The 26,987-nt window shown below is 68.2% G+C and overlaps 1 protein-coding gene across 1 annotated transcript; it reads right to left on the reverse strand.

Moving 5' to 3' along the window:
- On the reverse strand, window positions 1–21,847 carry WNT3A (Wnt family member 3A). Its single transcript, XM_037500038.2, has 5 exons — window positions 21,655–21,847; window positions 13,797–14,038; window positions 6,301–6,566; window positions 1,246–1,726; window positions 1–26 (listed from the first exon to the last, which is right to left on the reverse strand). The coding sequence occupies exons 1-4, from the start codon at window positions 21,723–21,725 to the stop codon at window positions 1,247–1,249; spliced, it is 1,059 nt and encodes a 352-aa protein (XP_037355935.1). The 5' UTR covers window positions 21,726–21,847; the 3' UTR covers window positions 1–26; window position 1,246.
- Between the last annotated feature and the right edge of the window lie 5,140 nt (window positions 21,848–26,987).

The following is a 26,987-nucleotide window of genomic DNA, read 5'->3' on the forward strand; positions in this document are numbered from 1 at the left end:
CCCCGCCCTGGGGCTGCCACGGCCTGCTTCTTGCTGCACGCACTTTGCTCCCCACTGGAGCCGGAGCCGGCAGCCCCCCCCCCCCCCCTGCCCGCACACCGCAGGAGCCTCCCTCCTCCCCGGGGCTGTCCACTTGCTTCCCTGGAATTTGGCCTCTGGAGGGACTTGCCGTCTGCCTCCTCGCTGCCATGGCCCTGGGGCACCCGCCTTGGGAGCCCACCAGCCCCCACCAAGCATCCAGCACAACCCACTGACTGGTCTGTTTCTTCCTTCTTTTTGTTTTTACTTTCCCAGTGTTTGAAACTCACGCGCTGCGACGGAAGTGTTCTTTCACAGAAAGAAAAGGAGAGCAGAGACCACGGCTGCCGTCCAGTGTGCGGCGCGGGCAGCAGCAGAGACTTCGGAGACCAGAACACAGGGCCGGGGCCAAGGAAGGCGGGTGCCTGCAGGGCGTGGGGTACTCCGTGGCCTGCCTGCCCTGGGGCTTCCTTGGATGGGGTCTGGGGCCGGCAGGTTCACAGTGGCTGAGGCTGAGTGAGGCGAGGTCTGGGGCAGCTGCACCTGGCAGGTTGTGCCTGTGGGCGTTGGCCGAGGGGCCCAGAGGGGTCTCTGGCTGTCAGGCTGGGCAAGCGGGCGGGCGAAGTGGGCCCTGCACCATCCTGAGGCTACAGGACAAGGCCAGGGCCAGCTGGCCCCGCAGCCCAGGGCCGGAGGGCCCTGGCGGTCCTGGCCGCCAGCAGGAGGGAGACCCCTCGGGCTGTGGGTGGGCGTGGGCAGGGAGGAGGCACAGGTGGGCTGGGGGCAGAGCCTCGCTCCTGTGTGTGGACAGGATGGGGAACGGGCTGGGGGCACAGCCTCGCTCCTGTGTGTGGACAGGATGGGGAGCGGCTGGATGTGTGAAGACGGGGAGGACGAGGGGGAGAGAGCCCCAACAGTCACAGAGAGGATTCACGTGCCCTCGTACAGGCTGGTCAAAGCAGAGCCAGTCCCAGGGCCCTGACCCCGCCGCTCGGCCTACCCTCCACCTAGCCAGGTGGAGCTGGGTCTTGGGGCTCTATGGGGCGGAAGCTCTCCCAGGGGGGCATCCTGGGAGGGCGCTGGCTGGTGCCAGGCTGAGGGTGGAGCGTCACGGGCCTCTGGGGTCAGGATCAGGCCAGAGCGCCGGGGGAGGGCACCCCGGGGCCCCAGAGCAGCGGTGGGGGACAGGAAGCGCCTCCCCGCAGCCCCCTCCCTGCGCAGGCGCACACTACTTGCAGGTGTGCACCTCGTAGGCACGCGCGCACTCCTGGCAGCTGACGTAGCAGCACCAGTGGAAGATGCAGTGGCACTTCTCCCGGCGCCGCTCGGTGCGCGCGTCGTGCCCGCGGCCGCAGCACAGCAGGTCGCAGCCGTCGATGCCCGGAGAGCTGACATTGCAGGCGCGGTCGCGCGTGCCGAACGAGCCAGTGTCGGCGTTGGGCTCGCAGAAGTTGGGCGAGGCCTCGTAGTAGACCAGGTCGTGCTCCGTGGGCGCCTTGAAGTAGGTATAGCGTGGCCGCAGCGTCTCCACCCAGCCGCGGGACTCACGGTGCTTCTCCACCACCATCTCGGACGCGCTGTCGTACTTGTCCTTCAGGAAGTCCCCAACGGCACGGAAGTCGGGCTGTGCCCACCAGCAGGTCTTCACCTCGCAGCTGCCCGACAGCCCGTGGCACTTGCACTTGAGGTGCATGTGGCTGGCAATGGCCTGTGGGAGCATGAGGAGGGGTCAGGGCTGCCTGCCACTCTGCAGCCACCTGCCAGGGGTCCCTGCCCACCTGCAGTCTGGCCCCAGGCCCCCCACAAATGCTGTGCCACCTGAAGGCCTCCAGGGACACCAGGCTGAGTGGGTGCCCCTCCTGGACCTGAGGCACCCTCTTCCCCCAGGGTCAGGACGCTGGTGCCTCCCTTGGCCAACCAAAATCCCCAGATGGCAGGACCTCCCAACTCTCCTGGGCCAGCAAAGGTATAAAGGCTGAAACAGGTGACATGTCACTGACCCCCACAAAGCATGTAGGAGGGGGGCAGTGCAGGCTGGCATGGCTGATGGCCCTGACCAGAACCCAGCACCTGCAGGGCCCAGGAAACTCGGCGTAAGGACTGCAGGGGAGTGGGGAGAAGAGGCAGGGCAAGGGAATAAGGCTGTTCGAGCTAGGGTCCTGGCCAGCATGTGTATTTCTCCCCAGGGCAGGTTCTCTTTCCTTCCTTATTTGGGGGGGCAGGGGCAGAACAAAGGGATCTGCCTCAGTTGGGACTGTAGTGGCTGTTGGCCCCACCCCTGAGCCCCAGGGGGCAGCCCCCACGCTCCTCATGGAGCTAAAATGCCGCCTCTGATGCTCACGTTTCTGGGATTCCACTTAGTGGCTGGTTTAGCTCGGTATAAATTCCTTGGCTTCAAAACCTCCCTCAAACTTCTCAAGGCATTTCTCTGTTTCATTCTAGCTTTCACTGTTGTTCTTGGACACACTGACACCATTTTCAACTGGTGGTGCTTTGCATGAAACCTACACCTTGTCCTGGAAAGCCTGAGAGTTTCTGTCACAGGCTGTGAATTTCAGGACAACAGGAATGGACCTGGATCTTCCTCTTTGTCTTCCAGTCACTTACGGTCGTATGGTCTGAGGCCTGTGGGCTGCTGGCACCGTCCTGCCTGTTTCTTTGCCAACCTCCTCTTCTTCAGTTCACCACTCTCTCTCTCTCTCTCTCTCTCTCTCACAGAGACTCCCTGGTTTCCAATCTTTCCTATTTTCCATCTTTCTGTCTTCTCACTTTGAGGAAAGGGTGTGTCAATCATTCTGTTGAGATTTTATTTCTGCTATCTTAGTTTTAATTTCTAAGGCCTCTTTTATTTTTTCCTCTTTGAATGTTTTCTTTTTCTTTTAAGATTTATTTATTTATGCATACAAAAACGGGTACAGGCTAGAGGTGCAGGGGGGTGAGAAGGTTCACCAGAGACAGAGTGGGGAGCAGAACAGGCAGACTGACTGAAATACACTGCTGAGGGGAGCAGCGGACGAGACAGGAGAGGTCTGCTGCACCATGTGGGTAGCTCCCTGGCCGGCCAGGGATCGAACTCATGCTGCAGAGGCTGCAGACAGCTTCACAGTGCGGTGCTTAACCCCTTGCACCACCAGGGGGGCCCAATCTCTGAATGTTTTCTAAACAGTGACAGTTACAGACATTTCCATCTCCCTTTATAATGTTTTGTCTGCTTGTTTCTTTGTGGTTGCTGGAGGCTTTACAGGTGGCACACTCTTGGCTGCCTGTTCCTGTTTAAGAACAGACACAGGGCCTCCCCGGTGGCGCAGCGGTTGAGCGCTGGGTTGCGAAGCCGCCCGCGGCCTCTGTGGAGCCAGTTCGATCCCTGGCTGCTCCCCGGCCACCGGAGGAGGGTCCCGCATGGCGCGCAGACCTCTCCTGCCGCCCGCTGCTCCCCTCAGCAGTGTCCTTCGGTCCTTCTGCCTGCTCTGCTCCCTGCTCTGGCTCTGGTGAATTCTCTCACCCTCCCGCGCTTCTGGCTGTACCCAGTGCATGTATAAACAGAACAAACAAACAAACAAATAAATAAATAAAAAACATGCCTCTATAAAGTAGTTAAAATAGAAAAAAAAAAACAGACACAGGCTCACTGGAAGCTCCTGTGCATGGCAGGGACTGGCTGACTTGGGCCTCTGCCATGCAAAGGCCATGAGGTCACGCTGGGTGACTCCCAGCTTAGCAGCTCCTCTCTTGGGTTAATCCGATTTGCCGGGGAAACCTTGGCTCGGGGCATTTGGAGGTTAGAAAGAGAAATGCATACCAAGGCGCCCATTTTCAACAGGGCAGCCTCGGCCTCCACTGTGTGTGGCGTCCAGAACCCCCTGCTTTGTTCTTTCGGAGAACACGCCCGCAGATGTTCTCCAGAAGAGAGGAGCAGAGAGAGGCCCTGGACAGAGGAGCTGGGCTATAACCTGCCTTTCGCATAGACCTCTACAAATCTTCCTTTTCCAGCCTCATGTTTACCTCCAGTTCTCAAGACACCTGATACTCATAATTCCTGGGTGAGTTCTCAGATTTTTCCTCTATTGGCTTAAGACTCAGCTTTCTGGGGCCAACCAAGACATCAAGTACTCATTTATCTGCTTTTAACTTTCAAAATTTTCTTGCCATTGTCACCTCGTCTGCTTGCCATGTTCTCAAGAGTCTCTTTCTTGGTTTTAAAATTAGTTTCTTGTCACTGAGTAGCAGTCGGGAGGTGCAGCGGGAAAGCCCACGTCCAGGAAGCCCCTTGCTCTTCACTCTGCCCTGCCCTGTGGCTCTCCCCAGACCTGCCTCCTGGGCGTTCCCGTGATCCTCATTCCCGGCTGAGATGTTCCAGCTTGCGTTTTCACTTGACGAACGGGCATATTTTTCACACCATCTGTGAGAACAATAACTGTGTCTACCAGCGCCAGGCTCTGCTGCTGTGGCTCTGCTGCTCGTCAGCTCACATGATGAGGTGTCTTTGATTGCGTGTTGGATGTGGTGTGTGTCTGAAAATTATTTATGGACAAGAACTTCAGTCTGAATAAGGGTCACCTCCTCACAGGCTCTTGTCTGCCTCTTCCCGCAGGGAGGGGGTCTGGCTGGTGGCCCCTTCAGCCGCCCTCGGAGCACCCCTCTGGCCTGCACTTGGCCCAGGGCAGGCCTGCCTCTGGGTGTGCCTCAGCCCTCAGGGTGCCAGCCTGGCCTGAGGGCTGGCTTTCTGGAGGTAGCACCTCAGCTCCCTGAGGCTGTGGAAGCGCAACCCGGCATTTGTGCTGCTCTGGTCAATAAACTGCTTGGGCATCTGTTACAGGCACCAGGCTCCGAGGCCAGCTAATTCCGCACTGTCAGGACAGCCCTTTGACACTCAAAATCATTTCACAGAGGTATCGTGTGGCATGTATGTTAAAAAGTTCACACGTCACAAGTGCACAGCATGGCAAACTCGCCCCTGTCCTCAGCCTCCCACACGCCCCCGGGCGCTGCCCCGCAGGGCACAGGTGCGGGCGGTCCCCTGGCCACCAGGACATCCGGCACCTGGCCCCGGGCCGCGCCATGTCTATGCTGTCTTTGTTACAGGGCAGGGAGAGGGGTCCCTGTAACATCTTCTGTGAAGCGGCTCTCCACCCTTCAGCTAGTTCTTCTACTGGGTGATCTTTCCCTCACTCGTGTGCAGAGCTCTTTTTTATGGTAGCTTTTATGTTTGTTGGAATGTGGACGTGTGTGGACGTCCATCCATATCGTTTATGAACAGCTGTCCCTCCTTTCCATACGGCCCATGTTGCCGTGTTTTGCCTTCACCGTGCTTTTTCCACCTACCTAAGAAGCCTTTGCCTACCCAGGGCTACAGAGATCTCTCATTTCCTCCACACATAGCTCTGGTTGGCCCAACCCTGTAGCCTTGTGCTTGGTTTATGTGTGCTGTGAGGTTTCCATCTGGTGTCCAGCAGGCTGAGAAGCGTTTAACGAAGAGCAACTCTCCCTCTGTGTTGCATCGTCTTCCCTGTGGGAACCCGGCTCTGTGCGCAGGTGAGCACAGGTAGGCACAGGTGAGCAGGTGAGCACAGGTGGGCACAGGTGAGCACACATTCTCACAGGGCAGTCAGCCGGAGTTGCCTTGCTCTCTGTGTCAGAAGCTGACTGCTCCTGCCCCTTCTTCAGCCTGCTGGACCCCTCCCAGTCCCTACACATGCGGCTCCTGCCTGTGGCACCCCTTGAGCGCTCCCCACTGGCCCTGCACTTCAGCAAGGCCACGCTGGCCATGGTGTGCTGGCCCACCCTCTTCTTCTGTCTTGGGCTCCCTGTTCTGTGCACAATGACTCAGCTCAGCCTTGCCCTCCAGGTGGCCTGGGGGCTCTCTGCCCCCGCCCCCCCATGCCCTCCCATCACCACAGCTGGGTCTTTCTTGAGGCCGCAGCCACTGCACCCAGCTCACCCCCTGCCCGTTCTCCAGGGCCTAGTCCCCACTGCCGTGCCGGCCTCTCCCCCCAAGTTGCAGGAGGCCTGGGGAAGCCTTCACCCCCTTACCCATGAGGGCCACCCCCAGGTGGGCGTGTCACCTTGTGGGAAAGCCGGGGCTGGGCAGTAAGCAGACCCCAGCCCTTCTGCAGGCCCTCCACCCCCAGCCCACCCCTCAGGGAGCCAACCACATCCCACTGCAGGCGGCTCCCAGATGCAGGCATGGCTGGACGGCTCTCCCTGAGCACCCCGGGCTCCCCAGGGCTGTGGCGCCCCCCCACCCCAGCGTGGGCTTGGACCCCGGGAGAGGGGCACACGCACCTGGCGCCCCGCCTCGTTGTTGTGCCGGTTCATCGCTGAGCGGGCGTCAGGCCGGTTCTCCCGCGCGTCGGCAAACTCCCGAGACACCATTCCGCCGAACTCGATGTCCTCGCTGCAGCCACCCCACTTCCAGCCGGCCCCCGGGGAGCCCTGGTGGCGGCTGCTGCAGCCGCAGACGGCAGGCGCGCCCTCGGCGCAGGAGCGCGTCACAGCGAAGGCCACGCCGGCCGAGGCGATGGCGTGCACGAAGGCTGACTCCCGGGTGGCTGCGGACAGGGCAGAGGGGCAGCGTGGGTCTGGTTCTCTGCACCTCCCCGTCCAGTTTGCCTTGAACGGGCCCAGGACTGTCCCCTCAAAGCCCCCCGTTGTGGAGACCAGGCAGCAGCCACCTCCCCAGGACGCTGCAGGCCCAGCCGGGGCCTGCACTACTTTGTCTTGTGTGGGGGCCAGACTGCCCCTCCCCAGGCTGTGGGGGTCTCCCCAGGTGGGTGTCACTTCCAGCCTGTCCCCACAAGCAAGGCCAGCTCCCGAGGAGAAGCCTCCGGCAGCCCCCTCGGCCCCGGGAGATGGAGGGGAGAGGAGACTGGGGACTGCGGGCTCTGAGCAGGGTCGGGCGAACCACCCCGGCTGCCAGACACTTGAGGGGTGGCGGGTAGGGGTGGGGCTCCTCCTTGAACTTGGAGGGGAACAGCTTGGGCGCGGGCCTGGGAGGTCCCTCCCCGGCGGGCCTCCCTTCCCTCTGCCAGAGGAGGAGGCCTTAGGCTCCTGGAGGAGAAACCCGAGTGCCCAGTCGAGGGTGACCTAAAGGCCCTGCAGTCACAGAGAACCCCCTGAACAGGCCACGTGCAGGCGCATCAGCGGTGCGCAGGCACAGACGCAGCGGGTGCAGGCAGGGAGACCCCCCCCCAGACTGGCACGGGGGTGGGGCGTGGGGTGCGGCCCGGCCATGCCCCTCCCGCCTCAGGCCCTCACTGGACCTGCGGAGCCTGCACCTAAAGGCCAGGAAATGTCACACAAGCCCAAGGCCCCCCCAGGCGCTGAGGGAGCTGAGGGACAGGCCGGCGGGATCAGTCACACTAGTGTGTGCTGGGGGGTGGGGGGGTGTTTCCCTTTTCACAGGTGCAGCTGGGTTTGTGCGAGGCTGCCCGGGAGGGGGCTGGGGAGCGGGCTCTGGGGCCTTGGCTTTTTTGCGCGTCTACAACTATTTCCAAAGAGAAAGTCAGACCATGGGCCTCCCCTGGTGGCGCAGCGGTTGAGCGCTGGTCTGTGAAGCTGCCCGCAGCCTCTACAGCGCCAGTTCGACCCCCGGCTGCTCCCCGGCCACCGGAGGAGGGTCCCACATGGCGCGCAGACCTCTCCTGCCGCCCGCTGCTCCCCTCGGCAGTGTCCCCAGTGCTTATATAAATAAATAAATCTTTAAAAAAAAAATTAAAAGAAAAAGAGAAAGTCAGAGCGCACTCCGAGTCCTGAGCGGTACCCCCAACCACAGGCCTCCCATGGGGGGCTCCTGATGCAGGGCTCAGGGATGCAGGGGCAGCTCCTCCTAAATGGAGGATGGTGTCTTGCCAGGTCTCCAGGGGGTGAGGGAGGAGGTGACCCCCACCTGCCCCCCAGTCTCGGAGGAGGAACAGGCTCAGACCCTGACCCCAGCCAGTGGTGGGCAGCGCGGCAGGCATCCTGCGCCTGTTCACACAGGAGGCAACCACGCCTGTGGGAGGCACCGCATCTCCAGGGAGAGCTGGAAACTGCTTAGTCACCAGCAGGACGCATGCTGGAGAGAGGGGGGCGCTGCGGCCTGCTGGGCAGGCCCTTGGGGTGAGTCTGCCAGAGGAGCCAGAGCCCAGTGGCCGAGCCCGGGGGGCAGTTCCTGTAGGAGTTCCTGGGAGGGGACGGTGTTGAGGCGTGGCCACTGGCGGTGACCAGCGTCTGGGCATGGGCCTGGTGGCGCTCGGAGGCTCTGCAGGGACTGCCTGGCACGGCTGGGGTGGGCGCTCTGCAAAGGGTGCCCAGGCAATTCTGATGTGTCCCCGGTGGGCCTGGCTCTAGGCCTTTCCTCTGTGTGGTGCTGGGGGCCACAGGTCAAATGTCCCCGCCGAGGCTAACGCAGCGCCTGTGACGGGCCTCCCCACCACCTCCCTGCCAGAGGCACATGCCATCTGTCCCCTCCGCCTCCCGGCTCTGGGACTCTGGTGACCGCTCCCTGGGAGCTGCGCAGATGCCTGCTCAGAAACTGCTCCGCTGGCCAGGCTGTGCCTCCGCAGGGCCCTGACCATAGGCCAGATGGAGGCGCTGCCCATGCACCAGCAGGAGCAGGCTGGGAGGGGCAGGCCTCCTGTCACCTCGGGGCCCATCTCCAAGCTGAGCCGCTGCAGGGACTGCCTGGGGAGGGCCCCACCCTCAGGGACCGCTCTGGGTGCCCTGTGGGGACGGAGCCCCACCCACAGGCTGGCCGGCCCTGCCCAGGCCCAGTCTTTCCCCAGGCGCTGGCGAGGAGTGTGTGCCTGTGGACGCTGCTGGCGGGGCCTTTGGGGAGCCCAGGGTGGAGGCAGCACCTCCCTAAGGCCGGAGTCCCCTGGGGTGCCTCTCCTGCCTACCTCCCCCGGTAGGGCCTGGAGAGCCCAGGCCTTGGCCAGGGCCCCGGCACACAGGCCCCCGCCCTCTGGGGCACCTGGCGTTGGGGAGCAGAGGGGACGGCAGGCAGGTTCGGGGTGGCCGGCCTCGCACAGGCGAGCGGGCCCTCGGGCCAGCGACGCTGCGTCCCGTCTCCCGTGGCCGCCGGAGAGCGTCCACCCCGGGGCCTGCCGAGCGGCCTCCTCGGCGGCCTCGCCCGGGCGGGGGCGGCGGGACGTTGGCCCCCGCGACAGGCCTCGCCCCCCGCGGCCCACCCTCCCGGCGGCCGCTCGGTAATCCCGGGCACAAAGGCGGAGCCACCTGAGAGCGGAATGCACCCGCGCCAGGCCGGCCCCGACACCCGCGCCCGGCCCGGTTACCTGCTGGGGCTAATGAATCCGGCTTTGTGCGCCACTGTCACGCCGCGTTAGGCCCACAATGGCCCGCGATATTTTATATGAATTTCCCCCTCGTCGGCGATTAGGCCATGGCAAGCCAGTCATAGCAACCGGGAGGTATGCGCGCCCGGCCGGGCGGAGGGGCGCGCGCTATTCAGGGCGCGGGGCGGCCCCGGGGGCGTGTGAACCGCCCGCAGCCCCTCGCTTTTCTCTTGTGCTTAATCTTGTCGTCGTGGCGGGGATATTGTGCTCGGAGCCGGGCGCGGCGGGGTGTCCGGCTGTCCTGGCCCCTCACCCCTCCCACTGGGGAAGTTAATGATATACCGGGGAGGGCGCCAGGCCGGCAGAGCCCCCTCCCGAAGCGAAACACTTTCCGATGGGGGTCAGAGGTCACAACCTGGATGGGGGTGCGCTTCCAGGGCCCCTCCTGAGCCCGGGCGTGGGTGTCAGGGCCGCCCCCCAGGCAGGGGACACCCAGGGAGGCCTCGGAGGCCCGCGCCCCGCCCGGCCCCCACGGAGGCCCGGGAGAGGCTGGCACACGTGGGCCCTGTCCCAGGCTGACCAGGGGCACCGCCTTGGGCGCTGAGAACGGACACTACGGACCTGCCCCGGGGCTCTGCGGGCCCACCCAGCCCAGGCTGCTGCCTGGGGCCAGGTCGCTGCAGACCCTGGGAGCGGTGAGTCAGGGCGGCCACTGCACGCGCAGAGGGGAGGCCAGCAGGCACACGTGGGTAGGGGCAGGAGGGGCAGCCGGTCTCCCCCAGCCTGCCCCATCCCCAGCAGGGCCCCCAGCCCTGCTCCTCTGGCTGGCCCTGCCATGCTCCCCACCGCGGTGGCCTGGCCTCCCTGGGGCCCTGGGCCTCCCTCACCCCTCCGTCCCCTTTCCACTCCTCCAGGGGAAATGCCCGCAGGACCAAGAGCCCGCTCCCTGGCCAGTCCAGCAGTCTCCTCGGGCCAGCCTCCAAGGCCCAGGTCTGGCCGGTCTCCTGACATGTCCGCTGCTTCCCTGGGCCCTTGGACCAGCCTCCCCAGCACGTCCTTCCCCTTGCCGGGGTCAAGAGGAGGGAGTGGGCCAGCTCAGGCGAGCCTGTGGGCAGTCCCGGGGCCTTGCGGGACCGATAAGCCTGGAGCACCAGCCTCCTCCTCCACTCAAAATTCCTCTCATGCTTCCCCGTCGCCAGAGCAGGTCCGGGGAGCAGGCACTCAGTGCCCAGCCCCAAGAGCTGGCTGCTGGGGTGCACCACCTGCGCCCCCAGCCCCAGCCTGGCAGATGGGGGAGGGAGTTGGGAGGGGAGCTGTGAGCACGAGTGCTCCTTCAGAGGCTCCACCCTGCACCCTGAGGTGCTCAGGGCTCCCGGGGGGCTCAGCGCTCACAGGAGCAGGCACCCTGGCCGCAGACACCCCGGCTGCAGGCATTGCTGAGCTCTGTCGGCGAGGCCACCTCAGCAGGGGTGGCCAGGCGTCCTGTGGGCCAGCCACAAAGGCTGCATGACCTCTGACACGATTAGGGTCGCCCTGACCCTAATCCCATCAGATTGATTACTGCAAGACGGTGGCGGCCGAGGGGTTTCCACAATGGCCTCCGGAGCCGGCCTCTCCCTGGGGCGCGGCGGCCCCGTCTGCCGGCCATTCAGCTCTGCGCCACAATGGGCCTGGCCATTTCTCAGCCTGGTGGCAGACACGGGGGCGAGGGGCTCCCCTTTGCCACAGAAAGCAAGGGGGTGGCAGTGCCAGCGGCGCCTCAACCAGCAGAAAGTGGGGGAGGACCCTGAGACAGAAGGACCAGAGGTGCAGGGCGGAGGCAGGTGTGTGGACATGGGCTCCCCGCAGCTGTGTGGAGCCCAGAGCCCCTGCTTCCCAGGAGATGGGCCACGGAGGGGCCTGGGCGCATCAGCCCCGGCACAGGCCCCAGGGAGCCCTCAGGCTCCTGCGGCCCCTCGGCCATCCTCAGGAGGGCTGTGGAGCCCTGTCTGCCTCAGTTTCCCCATTTGGCACACAGAGGCCTCACACCCCAGGCAGGGGGGAGCCCTTCTCCACCCAGCTCAGCGCCATGTCCCCTGGGGCCTCCTGGGCCCCAGCAGGTGCTCAGCACCTCCCTCTAAGTACCCTTGACGTGCCCGGGGGCACCCAGCCACACCGGCACCCCCTGAGCCCTGTGCTGGGTGTGCTCCTGCCATCCGGGCCCCCTGGCTCTGGGGGGACTGGGCTGAGCTGCAGGATAAGGCCTGGAGCAGAGGAGCCCGGCGCTTCCACTCAGGCTGCTGCTCGGTGAGGGTGGCGCAGGCAGAGGCCAGGAGAGGGGCCGGCTGGCATGAGGGTTGCTGCGAGTGGGCAGCCATGGGAAGGGCGGGTTCCAGGCGACTGCTGCAGTGCCCAGTCCTGGACTGGGGGAGGTGCGGTGGAGGACACAGCAACCCTCGGTGGGGCCCCTCCCTGCGTGGCCCTGCCGCCTCCTTGCGGCCCCAGCCGCCTGGCAGGTGGGCGGGGGCAGCCCACAGCGCTGACCCGGTGCCCTGGAAGACGCCTCCGGATGCGGGATGGATAGCCTTGGGTGGCCGCAACGGACTGATGCCCGGGACCTGCCCCACATGGGATGTCCAGAGGCCGTCAGAGACCGGAGCGGAGCAGGCAGGAGACCAGAGGCTGCCTGTGGACCGGGTGCCGTCTGACTGGGCTCCCGGACGGCTGCAGGCAGGGGCCCAGGGGTCGGCCCGTGGGGGATGCCGGGCCACCGACCGCCTAGACCGCTGGACTCGGGAGTGCTGAGGCCATGGCTGATGGAACTTGCGATGAGAGCCGGCCTGGGCAACCCCCAGTAAGGGGAGATGGGTGCCCTCTGCCAGACAGAACTGCGGCCTTGCCCCACCCCCAACTCAGGGCTGTGGCCCTGCCCAGCCTGTGCCTCTGACCGGGCGCCTCCTTCAGCACCTGCCCAGCTGGCAGAGATGCAGGACACGCGCAGCACCCAGAGGCCAAGTCTGTGTCTAAACACTTGCACTAGATGGTCCAAAAGGAGATGGGGAAGTAACTCACTTTGTAGCAGCAGCGGGAGAATAAACCGCCAGCGGCTCCATTACACGAGGGCGGGCGAGACTTGGGCATGGAAACCTGCGTGTCCGCTGAGGGGAAGCGGTCAGAGGGGCGGCCGGGGGCTCCGGGCACCTGGCGTGCTGGAGCTGACTGTGCTCTCCAAAGCAACCAGCAGACCCCGTCCATCCCTGGAGCCCAGAAGGCCTGGAAAAGCCGCTTCTACAGTTCATATGCAAGGGACACCCCGAACCAGAGCAACCCTCTGAAAACAAAGATGGGAGACTCCAAAGCACACGAGAAGCTGCAGCCGCAGCGGGTGCCCAGGCCGGGCCGCAGACCCCAGCGGGACTGCCAGGCCAGAGGTCAAGCCAGATACGCGCGGCCGGTGGCCTTTCAGTAGGGCGCCCAGGACCTTGCACGGGGGAAGGAGTGTCTCTTCAGCAGGAGGCCTGCCGGAGCCGAGTCTCCCCGCACAGGCGGAGCCCCAGCCTTCCTCACACTGCGCGTGAGAATCTACGCGAAATGAATCGAATGCTAGGACCGCGACACGGGAACGGCTCTCGACGACGCCCGTGCGGGCTGTGCCACCTCGGGCCTGTGCCACCTTAGGCCTGGCTGCTTCCCTGGGGCAGCCTGGGGGTGTCTGCAGACCCAGTCGCACTTCCTGTGGCATCCGGCACCAGCACGAGGCCGCACACCCCGCACAAACACAAGCAGCCAAGCCGGCTGTGGACTGGACAAAGGGCTTAGCCAGATGTTCCCTGAGGAAGAGTCCAGGCATCCAACAGCCCCTTGCAGAGCTGCCCCCAGCGCGGGCGCAGGCCTGGGCACCTGCTGGGGAAGGGCCTGGCCGGCAGGTACCCCAGGTCGTGGGGACGCTGGCCTCGCCATGCGTGGCTGGTGGGAGGTGAAACGGCGCAGCCACGTGGGGACAGCCTGGCCGGTCCTCAGAGACCAGCAGAATTACCTGGGGCCCTGCGACCCCACTGCTGGGAAGGTGCCCCAGAGTGGGGGGCAGGCCGGCACAGGAGTGCCCGCAGCGTCAGGTGCCCGAGGGCCCTGGGCAGGCGGGAGCCCACATGGGATGTGTGCCACGGGCGCCTCCCTGGGTCTCCGCAGCCGCTGAATTGACCAGTCTTGAAGACGTTGTGCTCCAGCCTGTCCCCCAGGCCCACCCTTGGTCTACAGGAGCCCAGGTCAGCTGCAGAGGCTGCCAGGGCCATCCCCACCCAGGCCTCAGGGACCAGGGCCGGCAGGACCCTGCTGTGGCCCGGGATGCCAGAGCAGCCGATGCAGCCCCAGCTCCGATAGCCACTGGTGAGGATTCTGCTCCATGGCAGTGGGGAGCAGCCGAGTGGGCCGGCACCCCGCTCCAGGACCCTTGAGAGTGCCCGGTGCCACCCACCCTCATCCCCCATGGGCCTCGGGGCTGCTGCCCGGGGCTGGGGAGCCGGGTACCTTTGTCCAGCACGGGGCCGAAGATGGCCAGGCTGCGGCTGACGGTGGTGCAGTTCCAGCGGCGGCCCCGGAACTGGTGCTGGCACTCCTGGATGCCCACCTTGACGCCCTCTGCCACGCTGGGCATGATCTCCACGTAGTTCCGGCAGAAGCGCAGCTGCTTGGGGACCAGCCCAGGGATGCTGGCGCACAGGATGGGCTGCGTGCCCAGGGCCGAGTACTGGGGCCCCATGGCCAGGGACCTGTGGGGCGGGGGCAGCGGTCAGTGGGAGTGGCCCTGGCCACGCGGTCCAGGCGGCCAGCCGGCACCCCGGTGGCTGTGCCCGGGGCCCAATGGGCCCTGGCGCTGGGGGCCAGCCTGGGCGCAGGGTGTGGGGGCCGTCACAGTGGGAGAGGCCGGCAGACACTTGTGGGCTCAGGAATCCAGTCTGCCCGTGGGAGGGGTTCTAGCCACCCCGCCCCTGCCCTGCAGCAGGCATGGCCTGGGGGCGCTGCACAGAGCCCACCCTGTCCCTGCCACACCCAGCACACGGCGGGCACCAAGGGATGCGCTGCCTGAGGGGCCAGCCCTGGTGGGCTCCTCTGCAATCCCATGGCCATAGGGACCGAAGCAGGCACCTCACGGCCCCAGAGGATGGCCAACTGGACAGCACGGCCTGCAGGCCCCTCCCCGCCCCAGGCGCAGCTGCCATGCTCCTGGGCGGTCAGCCCCACGGCACGCGCTGTGGCTGGGCAGCATGAGAAGCTGTAGGGCTCGGTCTCCGTGTGGCCCCCGTAGGCAGCCCAGTCCCGCAGCCCTCCCCTCCTAGCCCTCAGCCCGGCGCACGGAGGGGGCTGCACGGCAGGCTGGGCCTGGCCCCCACCCCCTCCCAGCCCCTGCCCACATGGGTCGGGAGTGTCTCTGTGGCCCCCAGCACTGTGCCCCACGGCCCCGCCTTCGTCCCTCTGGCCTGCCCGTGTGACCTCCTGTCTGGGCAGATGGGGGCACGGGGGCCGTAGCCTCGCATGGCAGAGCCCCCAGAAGCTGTGGGTGGCCCCCGCGAGTGTCCCCTGCACCGCCGCCTGCCGGGCCCTCTGTGAGCTGAGCTGGCCGGCCAGGATCCCCGAGTCATCTTGCGCTGCCGCCGGGGTGCCTGGTGGAGGCCCAACATCTCAGGCCAGTCTCCTGGCTTCCTGGGCTCCTCGTGTGTCCCTGGCCTGGTCGCTGCCCTGGGGTGCCCATCCTGCTGTCCCCCGAAGGCCCCGTGAGCCCGCCCGCCTGGGACCGGGTGCCAGACCCACGGCTGCCCCACCCTGCATCCGGGGCTCCCCCTGCCACCCCCAGCCCAGGACCCCGGCCTCGCCACCCAGCGGTCAGCCTTTCCTTGGGCAGCGTCCGCCGCCCTGTGCTCACATCATCCGTGTCACCTGCCATGAGTCCCCCTTGGCCAGCACATGTGGGTACTCGGCTGTCCCAGGCTGAGCTCAGCCTTCCATGTCCACCCCTACCCCGTGGGAAGCAGGTGCTGGCTACTCTGGGGGGGCACCCACTGGCTCTCCCTGCTCTGTGCTGGCAGCAGGGTCCTCAGACGGGACCTGACTCGGGTGGACAAGGGGCAGTGGTGGCCTCCCTGGGTCAGGCCGGTGGTTGCTGTGTCCGTACCTAGGAGTCCCCGGGACCCTGGCGCAGGGGCCGGGGTGCATGTGGGGTGACCGTCTGCCACATGGGCGGGCACTGAGGGCCTGTGAGCACAGGCGCTGGCCTCTGGTGGCTGGACCACAGGGCACTCTGTGCGGGACCTGGCAGGGGTGTGCAGTGAGCAGGCAGGCGGGGCCGCGTGTGGCCGAGCAAGCTGGCGCTGGATGGGAGGGGCTGGTCGAGTGGCCTCAGCGAGCCTGGAGCCGCCTGCTGGCTCCCGCGGGGGCAGCCAAGGAGCCAGGGGAAGCTCTCCCCAGAGGCCCCTCACCAGCCCTGTGTGTGTGTGTGTGTGTGTGTGTGTGTGTGCATGCATGTGAGGCCTCAGGACGCGGCTAAGAGGGCCCGTGGGTTCCCGCTGTCCTGTCCCTCCCCTCCCCAGCTCCCAGCAAGAGTGGGGCTCCAGTCGCAGCTTCTCCCCAGCCTCTTGGGGTGCTGAGTCAGCTCCCCACCCCAGCCCTGCTCCAGGCAGGCCCTGGCTCGCCTTGTCCCCGGGAGCCGGCTCCCCTGCGGCGGCCTCCTCCAAGCCTGCAGCCGGCCGGCAGCCCCGCAGCTTGAATTCCCTGGGGAGGACCCTTGGAGGTGCTGGGCCCGGCCCTGGGGGCACATTGAAGGTCAGTCTGGCGATCACAGCACAGTGGACACCATCATGTGCTCCCTGGCTGCAGCCAGGCTGCCTGGTGCCACGTGCATCCCAGCTCCGTGGTGCAGGGGCCCCAGCTGGACACTCTGCCACAGGGCAGGCCTCTCGTGGAGAAGGTGGGGGCCTCGTCAGGGCCCGGAGCAGAGGCAGCACTGTGGGGGGCCACGGCCAGGGCAGCAGAGTCCACCTCCTACTTCTGGGTCACAGAGTCCGGCCCGGCCCCAGCAGGCGAGCATGGAGGGCGGTGGAGCCTGTGGACACCCCCACCATGGCCATCGCCCCCTGGGGCCGGCTGCCCGTGCCTGGTGGGGACAGCGGGCTCTGCTCAGGTGGGGCAGGGGGCTGCGAGCGGGTGTGTGCCTGCACGTGTGTGCACGTGTGTGAGTGGCGAATGCCACCTGCACATGTGCCCACTGACCCATCGGGGGCCGGTCCCATCCACAGCCGGACACATCCCCGTGGCGCAGGCAGGGAGGCCCCTGCCCCGCGGGACCCCAGTCCGTGACCACCTGTAACGGGAACCACCAACAAGGCCCTCTAACACCACCACACCAGAGGTGTGGGGACGCAGACATCCGGGCAGCCACCCCCACGACTCCACCCCCCACGGGCCATGCACCCCTGGCCAGCTGAGGACTGGACCCTCCGGGCGGGCCCCACGGGGTGCCGGGCTGGCCTGCGGGCGAGGACCCCGCCTTCTTCAGGTCCAACCCTCAGCCTGGAAGCCAGGGGCTCCTCCTGGCTCAGCCTGGGGCTCGTCCAGCAGGCTCCAGTGCGGCCTTCAGGAGGGGATGGGCGCGGGGCACCCAGTGGGCAGAGGTGGCCTGTGTGCTCTGGCCGCCCTCCAGCCCAGGCCCTGCTGACCCCCACCCCAGGCCTAAGGCCATCGCAGGAGGAGACAGATCAGGGAGGGTCACAGTGTGGACGCTGACCTCTCACCTGGCGTCGCGGGCTGGGGCCTTGCCGTCTCCCCCTTGGTTCTCAAGCTCTGCAGGTGAGCAACCGAGGCCAGGATGGGGATGGGGCCACCCGGGACACTCGCTCCAGGGACAGGGGCTCCGGGGCAGGCAAGCACTGCCGTGGGGACGCCCCTCGTGCCGGGCAGTGAGGCCTGAGCCCACTGTGGGGCGCAATCTCCCCGCCACTGTCCCTGCTAGATGGTTTGGTCCCTTGGCCCAGGGAAAGCTGACTGGGGGGGCACTGCTGTTCCCAGGGGGGCTGACCTGCTGGCCAGGGCCCTACCCCCCTGGGGTGGGAGGTGCCTGGCTTCCCACAACCCCCTCCCGTCACCTTGCCCTGCACTGAGGGACAGGCCCCTTGTCTGCACGCCAGCCCATAGGCAGGAGCGTCCAGTGCTCACCCCGGCTGGGGAGCCCTCCCCAGCCTCTCCAAACCAGAGTCCCTGATCCTCAACCATGGTGGCCTTCCCCGAGCCTGCACCAGGACCCTGGGGGTCCCCCGGAGAGGCCATAGGCAGGGAGCTGAGTCGAGGCTCAGCAGAACGCTCTGCTGGGCAAGCGGCCAGGGCCTTGGGAGCATCACATCGGCCTCCAGTGACGACCTGCTCCCTAGGGGCGTGGCCTTCAGCCCTGGACACGCATGTGCATGGAGAGTGGCCAGGGCCACGTGGCTGGGGGGGTTTCACCGCTGTCCTGCAGGCGGGGATTGGGCAGCACCCGGTGGGACAGCCGTGGCCCAGGCCTGGTGCCAGAGAGGCCTGCTGGCTGCTCCCTGCCCAAGTGGCCTGGTGCGGCCGGCTCTGGGGTGCTGAGCCCCAGCCAGGGCCCCTGTGCAGTGCGCGGAGGGGCCAACGGCACCCCGAGGAGACTCGGGCGGGTGCTCTGCACTGGGCCAGCACCCGGGGACACTCCTGAGGCACCCAGGCTAGAGGTAGGGGTGCTGGGGTCCTCCCGGGCCTCTCCTCTGGGCTTGGCCCCGCCAGGTCCACCGGGACCCCACAGAGCCCTTCTCCCAGGCCCACATATCCCACATATCCCATCAGAGCCCTGAGGGAGGCCCAGCCCCCACCCATGCAGACCTCGGCCTGGCGCTGCACACGGGCTGCAGGGCCTCCATGGCACAGCCGGGCCTCGGCCCTCCCTGGACCGTGGGACAGCTGTCCAGTGAGATGGGCAGCCCGTCCCTTTAGAAGGCGTTGCCCAGGAGCTGGCAGCCTGGGCGCCCTGGTGGTCAGCTCACCTTCTTTCCCCTGCGGGGCCTCGCCGAAGGTCCTACCCTGGAGCTGGAGGGGGCGTGGGGAGGGGTCTTGGGACCCTGGTCCTGGAGCCGGGAGACCCCGCCTGCCCGATCAGCCCCCCCCCCGACCCGTGCCGCCGCCTGCCCGCCGGCCGGGCCGGGATTACCGACACATACTTGACAAGCCCCGGCAGGCGGGCACAGGCGCCGGTGCCACAGCTCACAGCAGCCTGCTTCCCGGCACAGCCTCGCGTTTGTGGGGGAGGAATGTTGCAGCCCCAAAGTGTGAAGCATTCGGGTGTCACCGGGGAGCAGGGAGGGAGACCGAGGCAGCGTGCCCTGGGCTGTGCTTGCCTCCCCTGCAGGTCCCAGCCCCAGCCAGCGGGCTGTTGCGGGGATGGCCCCGTCCTCTGCTCTGTTCCCTGAACAGAACTCGGGGCACAAGGGGTGCAGACCGGAGGCGCGGCCAGGTGTTCCGGCCTGGAGTGGGGTCCCTGTGGAGCCTGGGGCAACGCCCAAGAGGGGATGCTGAGGGAGGTCCCGGGCCGCTCATGCCTGCCGGCTGGACCAGCATCAAGTTCAGGGCCCCAGGACACCCCAGCAGCATCCCAGCCTCCAGGGACAATGGCCACGCAAGTCCCAGTGCTGAGGCCCCGGGCCTGGGCATCCTGTCCTGCCACTGGCCAGGTCAGAGCTGGGGCTCCTGGTCCTGCTCAGGGAGGGCCCCGCCCCCCGCCCTCCCCCAGGGCCCATCTGCCCTGCCCTGGGCAGAGCTGAGCCAGGGTGCCCACGGGGTGCAGGCACACTCCTCGGCGCTGTCTCTTGCCCACCCACCCGTGTCCGTGGGCAAAGCCTGCTCCCCTGCCCGGGCCACTGAGGACCCCGTGGGCAAGTGGGCCTTGGCTGGGTCTCCTGGGCCCAGCACCTGGAGCGCCAAGCCTGGGGGGTCGGGGCCCAGCCGGGTGCTGGGTTCAGTGACTGTGCTTTTCCTTGTGGCCACTGCCAACCATGTCCCTCAGTAAAGGAGGTGCTCCCGGCACCCCAAACCTGCTGTGTTGGGGGCCTCCTGCTGTCATGGCCACTCCAGAGGGATACCCCACCGCTGCTCAGGCCGAGATGGGGGTGCAGGGGCAAGGGATGGCGCCTGGGGGCTGCTGGGGTGCAGGCCAGCTCTGAAGCCGGCTCTGCGAGGGCATGGGAGCCTTGCGGCCCTGCTGAGCACCCCTCTGACTGAGGAGCCTGGAGGGGGCTGCAGGAGTGGCTCCAGATGGTGGGCAGGACGCTGGCCAGGCCAGTGCCCAGCTGGGGAGAGTGGGCACGGCCAGTGTGGGGGTGCATCGCAGGAGGACCCGACACTGCTGGCTGCGCCTGGTGTGGCCCTGATGGGAGGGGCTGGGCCGCCCACAGGTGATGCCCAGGCGTGTGCAGGTTTGCGGGAAGGTGGCAGTGCAGGGTCCCAGCCCCTGGACAAGTGGAGGGCGAGGCCCACCCCTCAAGCCCAGGCTGGGCATGTGGGCAGGGGCTGGCACAAGCCCCCCGCAGCGGGAGGGGAGCTGGCGCCCCCCAGGGGTCCTGGAGCTGCTGCCTGCTATTCCCCAGGCACCCCAGTCCACTTGTCCTGACACAGGAATCCCCTGGGGAAGAGGGGGAGGGGCCTGGCCCTCACCTGTGCCCGGGCCTGCCAGCTCTGGGCTCAGTCTTTGGTCTCTGGACCTGCCTTGGGGTGAGGGGGCTCCCGAAGGTGCTGGGAAGCGGGGACCCCACCCCCTGCCTTTAAAGCAGAACTGCTCTGGGCTGTTCTCCTCCCAGGTGCGGGGCGGCCACTCTCACTTCGGCGGGGCCTGTGGCTTCACGGGGACGGGCAGGTGAGCCGCTGTGCGCAGCCCAAGGCCCTGCTGGGGGCAGGGGAAGGGGGGGAGGAGGAGCCCCCTTTATTTCCAGGGGCCCCTCCACTGTCAGCTCACCTGGGGGCATTGAAGACGTGGGAGGGGTCGTGAGCCGGGAGCCGTGAGGTCGCGTGCCCCCCCTCTCGGGAGAAGAGGGAGGGGTGCGGCGCCCCTTCCCTCGGCGGGGCTGCCCGAGGCGGGCGGGGCGCGGCCGGAGGAGCCCCAGGTCCCCTCCCCGCGGCGGCCGGGGCGGGACCGCGATGCCCCAGCGCCCGAGGCGGCGGCGGGGACCTGTGGGGGCGGGGCGGGGCGGGGGCGCTTCCCCGCGCGCCCGGAACGCGGCGGCGGCTCTAATTAGACCCCGGGCGGGGGAGCCGGCGGCTCGGGGCGCTCTCCGTGCCCGGCCGCCCTCGGGGGGACGCGCAGGTGCCGCGGGGCGCGGGGGGTCCCGGCGCCCGGCCCGCACCTGCCTCCGCCCCAGCGCCCTGCGAGGGAAACGCTTACGGGGTTAGACGCTCCCGGGCGCTCGCGCTCCCGCCCCTCGGCGCGCCCGCGGCCCGTCCCGGAGAGCCGTCGCGAGGGCTCCGCGCGCGCCCGCTCTCCAGCCGCGCCTCCTCGCCGCGCGCCCCGGCGGCCGCCGCACTCCCCTTGCAGCCGTCAGAAGTGGGGCGCCCGGAGCACCCCCACCTCGGGCGGGGTACCTTTGCCTGCGGCGACTGTCGAATTAGATTCCTCCAGGCAGGTAAACCCCGTCCCCCCGCGGCTTGTGCAGCGCTCCCGGGGCTTCTCTGCGCGCTCGGCGCCTGGTTTAGGGGTCTTTCTGCACATGCCTGGTTGGCGAGGCCCCAAGCGCCCCGGCCTCGCACTTGGGTGATCCTGGGCTGCGGGGGGGCCGCGGCCTCCACGTCTCCTCCCTCCGAGCCCCACCGGCGGCCCCGCTGCCCTGGCGGTCCCGGCGGCGCTCGCGGAGAGGCTGGGGCTGGGCGCGGGGCACCCGCCGCCGGCGGCCGCGCCGCTCCTGGCCGGTCCCCGCTGTCTTTACGTAACCGCGCCGCTTCGAGCTGTTCGGTCTTGTCTCCCTGACTTTGTTTTAAAGTGTGTGTGTGTGTGTGTGTGTGTGTGTGTGTGTGTGTGGGCGCGCGCGCAAGGCACGGTCCTGCAGGAAAGTCTCCAGCGAGTCTGCCCTCCCGCGCGCGCCCTCGTGGCCTCGGGCTGCCCTGCTCGCGTCGGTGCCACCCGCGCGGCTCCGCGCCCGCCTCTCCAGCCCCCTGCTCGCCCCGTCCGCGCGCCGACGCCCGGGGCCGCGGCGACCTGGCTCGCCCCGGCGGGCGGCGGATCGAGGCCCCGGAAGCGCCGCCGCCCGCGCCCGGGCCGCGGCTCCGACGGGTGGAAAGTGGGCGCGGAGGGAGACGCGCCCGGGACCGCACCGAGGCGGGGGCGAACGCGAGGCCGACTCACCACCAGATCGGGTAGCTGCCCAGCGCCTGCTCCAGGCAGCAGAGGAAAAAGACGTGCGCGAGCGGGGCCATCGCCGGCGGCGGAGCGCGGAGCGCGAGTCGCCCCGGGTGCGCGGCGCCGGGCCGGGCCGGGCCCTGGAGCTGGCGAGGCGGCGCTGGGCCCTGCTGCGGCCGCGGGGTGCGCGGGTCTGCGCGGGCTCCGAGGCGGCGCTGCGCCAGGTGGGCCGGCGGCCGGGCGGCGGGCCGGGGCCCGGGGCGGCGCGGGACGGCGGGGGCGGGGCAGCGCCGCGGGGGGCGCCCGCCGGGGCCGGGGCCGGGCCGGGCCGGGGCGGGGCAGGGCGGGCGGGGCCCGGGGAGCTGGCGCGGCTGCGGTTCCGGCCCCTCCCGTGGCCGCGAGGTGCGCAGGGGTGCGTGGGGTGCGCGCGCTCCCAGGGCGGCGCCGGGCCCGAGGGGCGAGCGGCCCCACCGGGCTGCGGGCTGGTCCGGCGTCCCCGCGCGCTCTCGGGCCGCGCCCCCCGCGGGCCTCGCGGACCGCCTCAGGGCGGGAGCCCCGCGCGCCCGGCGCCGCGTCCCGCGCGCTGTCAGCGCTGTGTCCTCGCCTCGGGCGGCCGGCGGCCCCTCCAGCCGTCACCTGGGGCTCTTCCCCGACGCCCCTGTGGCCGCGCCCTGGGGCGCTGGGCGGGAGGCGCGGGTGGGGGCGCTTGCCCCGGGGTCAGCGGTGGGGGGAGCGTCCAGGGTGCGTGCCGCCCGGCCCCGTCCGAAGCCCAGGGGTGGGAAGCGGCCCCCCGCTGTCTGGAACCCAGGCGGTGACGCCCCACTTTCCCGACCCTTGGAGGGAGCAGCGGGCGGCCCCCGCGAAGGCAGCCCTGCCTCGGGCTGGACGGCCGCGGGGCTGCGGGCTGCGGGTCCTCGGCCCAGGAGGGGTTCCGGCCGCTGGGAAAGCCTCAGGATTTTGCCCCTTTGCGGCGGCGAAAGGGAGCGCGCGGGCGCTTCACCCAAGGTCGCAGGGCGTGGCCGGCCGGCTCCCAGCCCCGGCGCTGCCGGCGTGGTTTGATATTCATCTGCGCCGGGGGTCCCGGAGGTGGGCCCAGGGCGGAAGTCTCCCCACCTGCCCCGGGGGAGGGGCGCGTGGGAGCCCCGGGCCGGCCCTGGGGCCGCGGGACTCAGCCCGTGTGGAGCCGGGGCGCCGCTGGCGGGGCCAGCCCCGAGCGCCTCCCGCGGGCCCCCGCGTGCGCCCCGCGCCCCCGGCCAGTGCGCGCCGCCGGGAGCCGAGGCAGGTCTCCCGACCGAGCGGGCGCCGTGGTGCCGGCGAGACGCACCCCAGAGGCGGCAGGACCTGCGCCCTCGGGGGCGCCTGGGATGGCGCCCCACGCCCGCCCCGCCCCCGGCCGCGCCGACCCCACCGCCGAGAGGAGCGCGCGGTCCTGGAATGAGGCGCGGAGGGGGCTGGCGCGTCCTGCTGCGGACTTCCCCTGCTCTCAGCGAAAATCCCACCCAATTATCGCATTACTGGGGAACCTGGGCTGTGGGATTGGGGTGGGGGCCCAGCGCCAGGCGGGCAGACTCCCGCCTCCCCAGCCCCCGCCTCAGCTGTGGGGCTGGGATTAGGGCCGTCGCGGGGAGCCCCGCAGAGGCTGCTGGCTCCACACACAAAGGAGGGTGGCTGTGCCGCGAGGGCCGCCGTCCGTCCGGGCTGATGGGGCCCTGGCCCAGGAGGAGGGGTGCTTCGGCCCTCTGGGCTCCCGGCCTGCCTCTCCCTGTCCTGCTGGAGGGGCCGGGAGTGGCCTGGGCAGCCGCGCGCAGGGCAGCGAGCCCAGCCCTGTGCCAGCAAGGCGGCTCCCTTTGGGTCCCGTCTGCCAGGGGGACTGTGGAGAGAAGGGTCCCGGGCTGGGGGCTCCAATGTCGATCCTGGGTCCCCCCTTGGCCCCCTGTAGTCTTTTTGGGAGCCTTGGCCCCTGGCAGCCCCGGCAGTGCACAGAGCGGGGCTCCCAGCCCAGCAGCAGACAGAGGCTGGCCTGGTGGGGTCCCGTGCCAGAATGGCCACGCAGAGGCTGTGGGGGCCACGGTCCCCCCCGTCTGTCTCCAAGCACCTAGGAGCTGGTGGGCGGGTGTCAGGCGGGCGTGAAGAGGGGGCACAGAAGCGGGAGAGGCTGTCTCTGTGCCCTGGGAAGGGGGCAGCTCAGGTGCCCTCAGCCTATGGCAGGCTGGGCCGGCCTGGCGTAGCCTCCCGCGGGGACAGCGCCCTCTGCTGTCACACAGAGGCTCTGCCCGCACCCCGAGCCCTGGGCCCTGGGGAGAGGCTGGCCACTGAGCCGGTGCACCCCGGCCTCCCACTGCCGGGGACACCCACCAGGGCCAGGGAGCGGTGGGGCGGGTCTCCCACCACTCAGGAGAGCCTTCCCTGCCCCGCTGCGGGCCAGGACCATGTTCTTTCAGGAACTGGCTCCAGCGGGGAAGAGGTGACAGCTCCAGGGAACCCCCATGAGTGGGGAGCAGAACCTGGGGGCCGGAGCCAGGGAGGTGGGGGGGGCAGCATCCTGGAGGGGGGCCTGGCAGAGGTGAGGGGTCAGTGGCAGAGCTCCCTATGGGACCGGAACACAGACACTCCCGCTGTCCCAAGGAGAAGCTGGGGGCCAGGAACAGGGACTGGAAGAGAGAAGCAGGACGCAGGTCGGGAGAGAGGGCCTTCTCCCTGCTCCCCAAGGCCGCCTGGAAGGGGCGGCCCCGGCACGCCTTCTCGGGAGCAGGTCCACGCACCATCTCCAGGCCTGACCCCATGCACTGGCTGTCGGCGGAGAGGACTTCTCATGAGCGGGAGGACAGAGCTACACGAGCGTCCTGGCCACAGCCGCGGGCATGCCAGCACTGGCCGCTGGGCCTCATCAGCTTTCAACGCAGCGACAGCCAGGCAAGGTGCACAGGGAGGCAAAGGAAGGGTGGCCGAGCTGCCGGGAGAGCTAGTGTCCTGCACCCGAGGACTCGCGGCCTCCCTCAGCCTTCCATGTTGTGCTGGGGCCCGGGGACCCGCGCTGGGGCCGGTGCCAGGGCGCAGTTGGAGAGCTTGGGCCCTGACACCCACACCTGGTGGGGCTTGTGACTCAGACACTCCCTCCTGGGCCGGGAAGCTCCCCGCTGGGCTCCCTCCTGCCTGGCTTGCAGCTGGAGCTGTGTTCTGGAGGGCCTCCTCTTCACCCCGCCTCTGGTCCTGTCTCCTGTCAGATGGGGGCCAGAGCACCCCCCGCCCCGCCCCGGGCCCTGCGCAGTGTCTCAGAGGCCCGGCAATGTGTGCTGGGAACCCAGCGGGCGCATGACTATGCACCCAGAGGCTGGGCAGGTGCCTCGCAGGCCAGTCCACCCACTTGAGAAGCTGGTCCTGGGGGCTCCCCCCCAGCCCTGGAGCAGATGGCCCAAGGGCCAGCAGCCGTACCCATGCCCGACGGACACTGGACTTCCAAGTCCATGGTCCTCAGTGGCTTTTCCTTTCATTTCCAGGCTCCTTGCTCAGTTTGGCCTCCTGCAGGCCACGGCCGCCAGCACAGGGATGTGTGGGGACATCGCTCTTTTTCAAACGGCTTGGGGGACTCTGCCCTTTGTGGTCCATGTAAATTTTAGCATCAACGTGTCCATTTTCCCCAGAAATTCTTTTGAAAATGTGTGGATTATAAATTTGAAATTAACATGCGGCACTGTTGGTTTCAAGCTGGACGGTTCTCTGAACACGTCCACGTAGGTGTCGCACCGGCATGGCTGCCCCACAGCCCCCCGGTGGCCTCAGACGGCGCCTCTGCCTGGAGCTGGCTTGGTGCTCCTGCAGGTGGTGGAGGCTGCACCCATCCTCCTGGGGCTGGGGCACCCTTCATGGCCCACTGCCTCCTGGCTGTCCTGAGGGCCTGGTGGTGGTGGGTGCAGCTGCCACCAACTTTGATCTTGTTTTTTTTTTAAAGATTTATTTATTTATGCATACAAGAGCTGGGGTGCAAGCCAGAGATGCTGGGGTGGGGGCGGTGAGAGGATTCACAGAGACAGAACGGGGAACAGAAGAGGCAGACTGATGGAAATCCACTGCTGAGGGGAACAAAGGGGAGACAGGAGAGATCTGCTGTGCCATGTGGGTATCTCCCTGATCAGCTGGGGATCGAACTGGCGCTTCAGAGGCTGCGGACAGCTTCACGGTGTTGCGCTCAACCCTCTGCGCCACCGGGGAGGCCCGGTCTTGTTTTTTTAACTAATTAATTTTTTTTTAAGCCATGAGTTTTGTTTTATTTTATTTTTATTTTTTTTAAAGATTTATTTATTTATTTATACCAGCACTGGGCACAGTCAGAAGCGCGGGAGGGTGAGAGAATTCACCAGCGCCAGCGCGGGGAGCAGAGCAGGCAGAAGGACCGAAGTCCCCTGCTGAGGGGAGCAGCGGGCGGCAGGAGAGGTCTGCGCGCCATGTGGGACCCTCCTCCGGTGGCCGGGGAGCAGCCGGGGATCGAACCAGCGCTGCAGAGGCCGCGGGCAGCTTCGCACCCCAGCGCTCAACCGCTGCCCCCCCCCCAGGCCCTAACTAATTACTTTTTAACTGCGGCAACAGGGGCACCCCTCAGGCAACGCTGCCCGTGGCCCCCCAGCACCAGCACCCGTGGCCCCCACTGCCCGCGGGCTTCAGCCCAGCTCTCCGCTCCCGGGGCCGCGTGGCCGCGCCTGGCCGGCTGCCGTCTGGTCCCTTCGCTGCGCTGCGCCCGGGCCGGCGCCTCCCCTCCGGGCCCCACGGGTTTCCAGCTGCCGCTCTGACCCTGCGCCCCCGAGGCTTGTCCCGAGGGCGGGCGCCGGTTCCCGCGGGGGCCTGGACGCCTCTGGCGGGGGGGGGGGGTGGGGGGGGGTGGGCGGGTTTGGGCCCGGGGGTGTCCCTGTGCCCGCGCCGCGCCGGCCTCTCCCCTGTAAGCGCCCGTCTGGGGCTTTCGCCCCTTTTGACCGGTTGCTCGTTTTGCGGTCGCAGCTTCGGGCCATCCGCGCCCACGGCGTCCCGTCCCCGGCCGCGGCCTCTCGCGACCTCGGCCCCGCGCCCTGCCCCGGCCGCCCCAGGCGCGCGGTCTCCGTCCCGCGGCCGCGGGCTCCCGGCTGTCTCGGGGCTGCGGCGTCCGGCTCCGTGGTCCGTCTGGAGGTGGCCGCGCGGGAGGCCGTCCAGGTTCCCGCTCTGCGCGCCGGCCCGGCTCCCAGCGGGCTCGCGGGCGAGGCTGTCCCGGCTGCGCGAGCTCCCGCGGGCTGGGCTCCCGCAGAGAGCGGCTGTCCCGGCGAGGCCGCCGCCCGGGGCCAGATTCCCGGGGCACCCTCCACCCCAACCTGGGT

The sequence above is a fragment of the Talpa occidentalis genome, unplaced genomic scaffold (assembly GCF_014898055.3).
Source record: "Talpa occidentalis isolate TD23 unplaced genomic scaffold, MPIMG_talOcc4v2.1 talOcc4.9, whole genome shotgun sequence".
In the NCBI taxonomy this organism is placed as follows: Eukaryota; Metazoa; Chordata; class Mammalia; order Eulipotyphla; family Talpidae; genus Talpa; species Talpa occidentalis.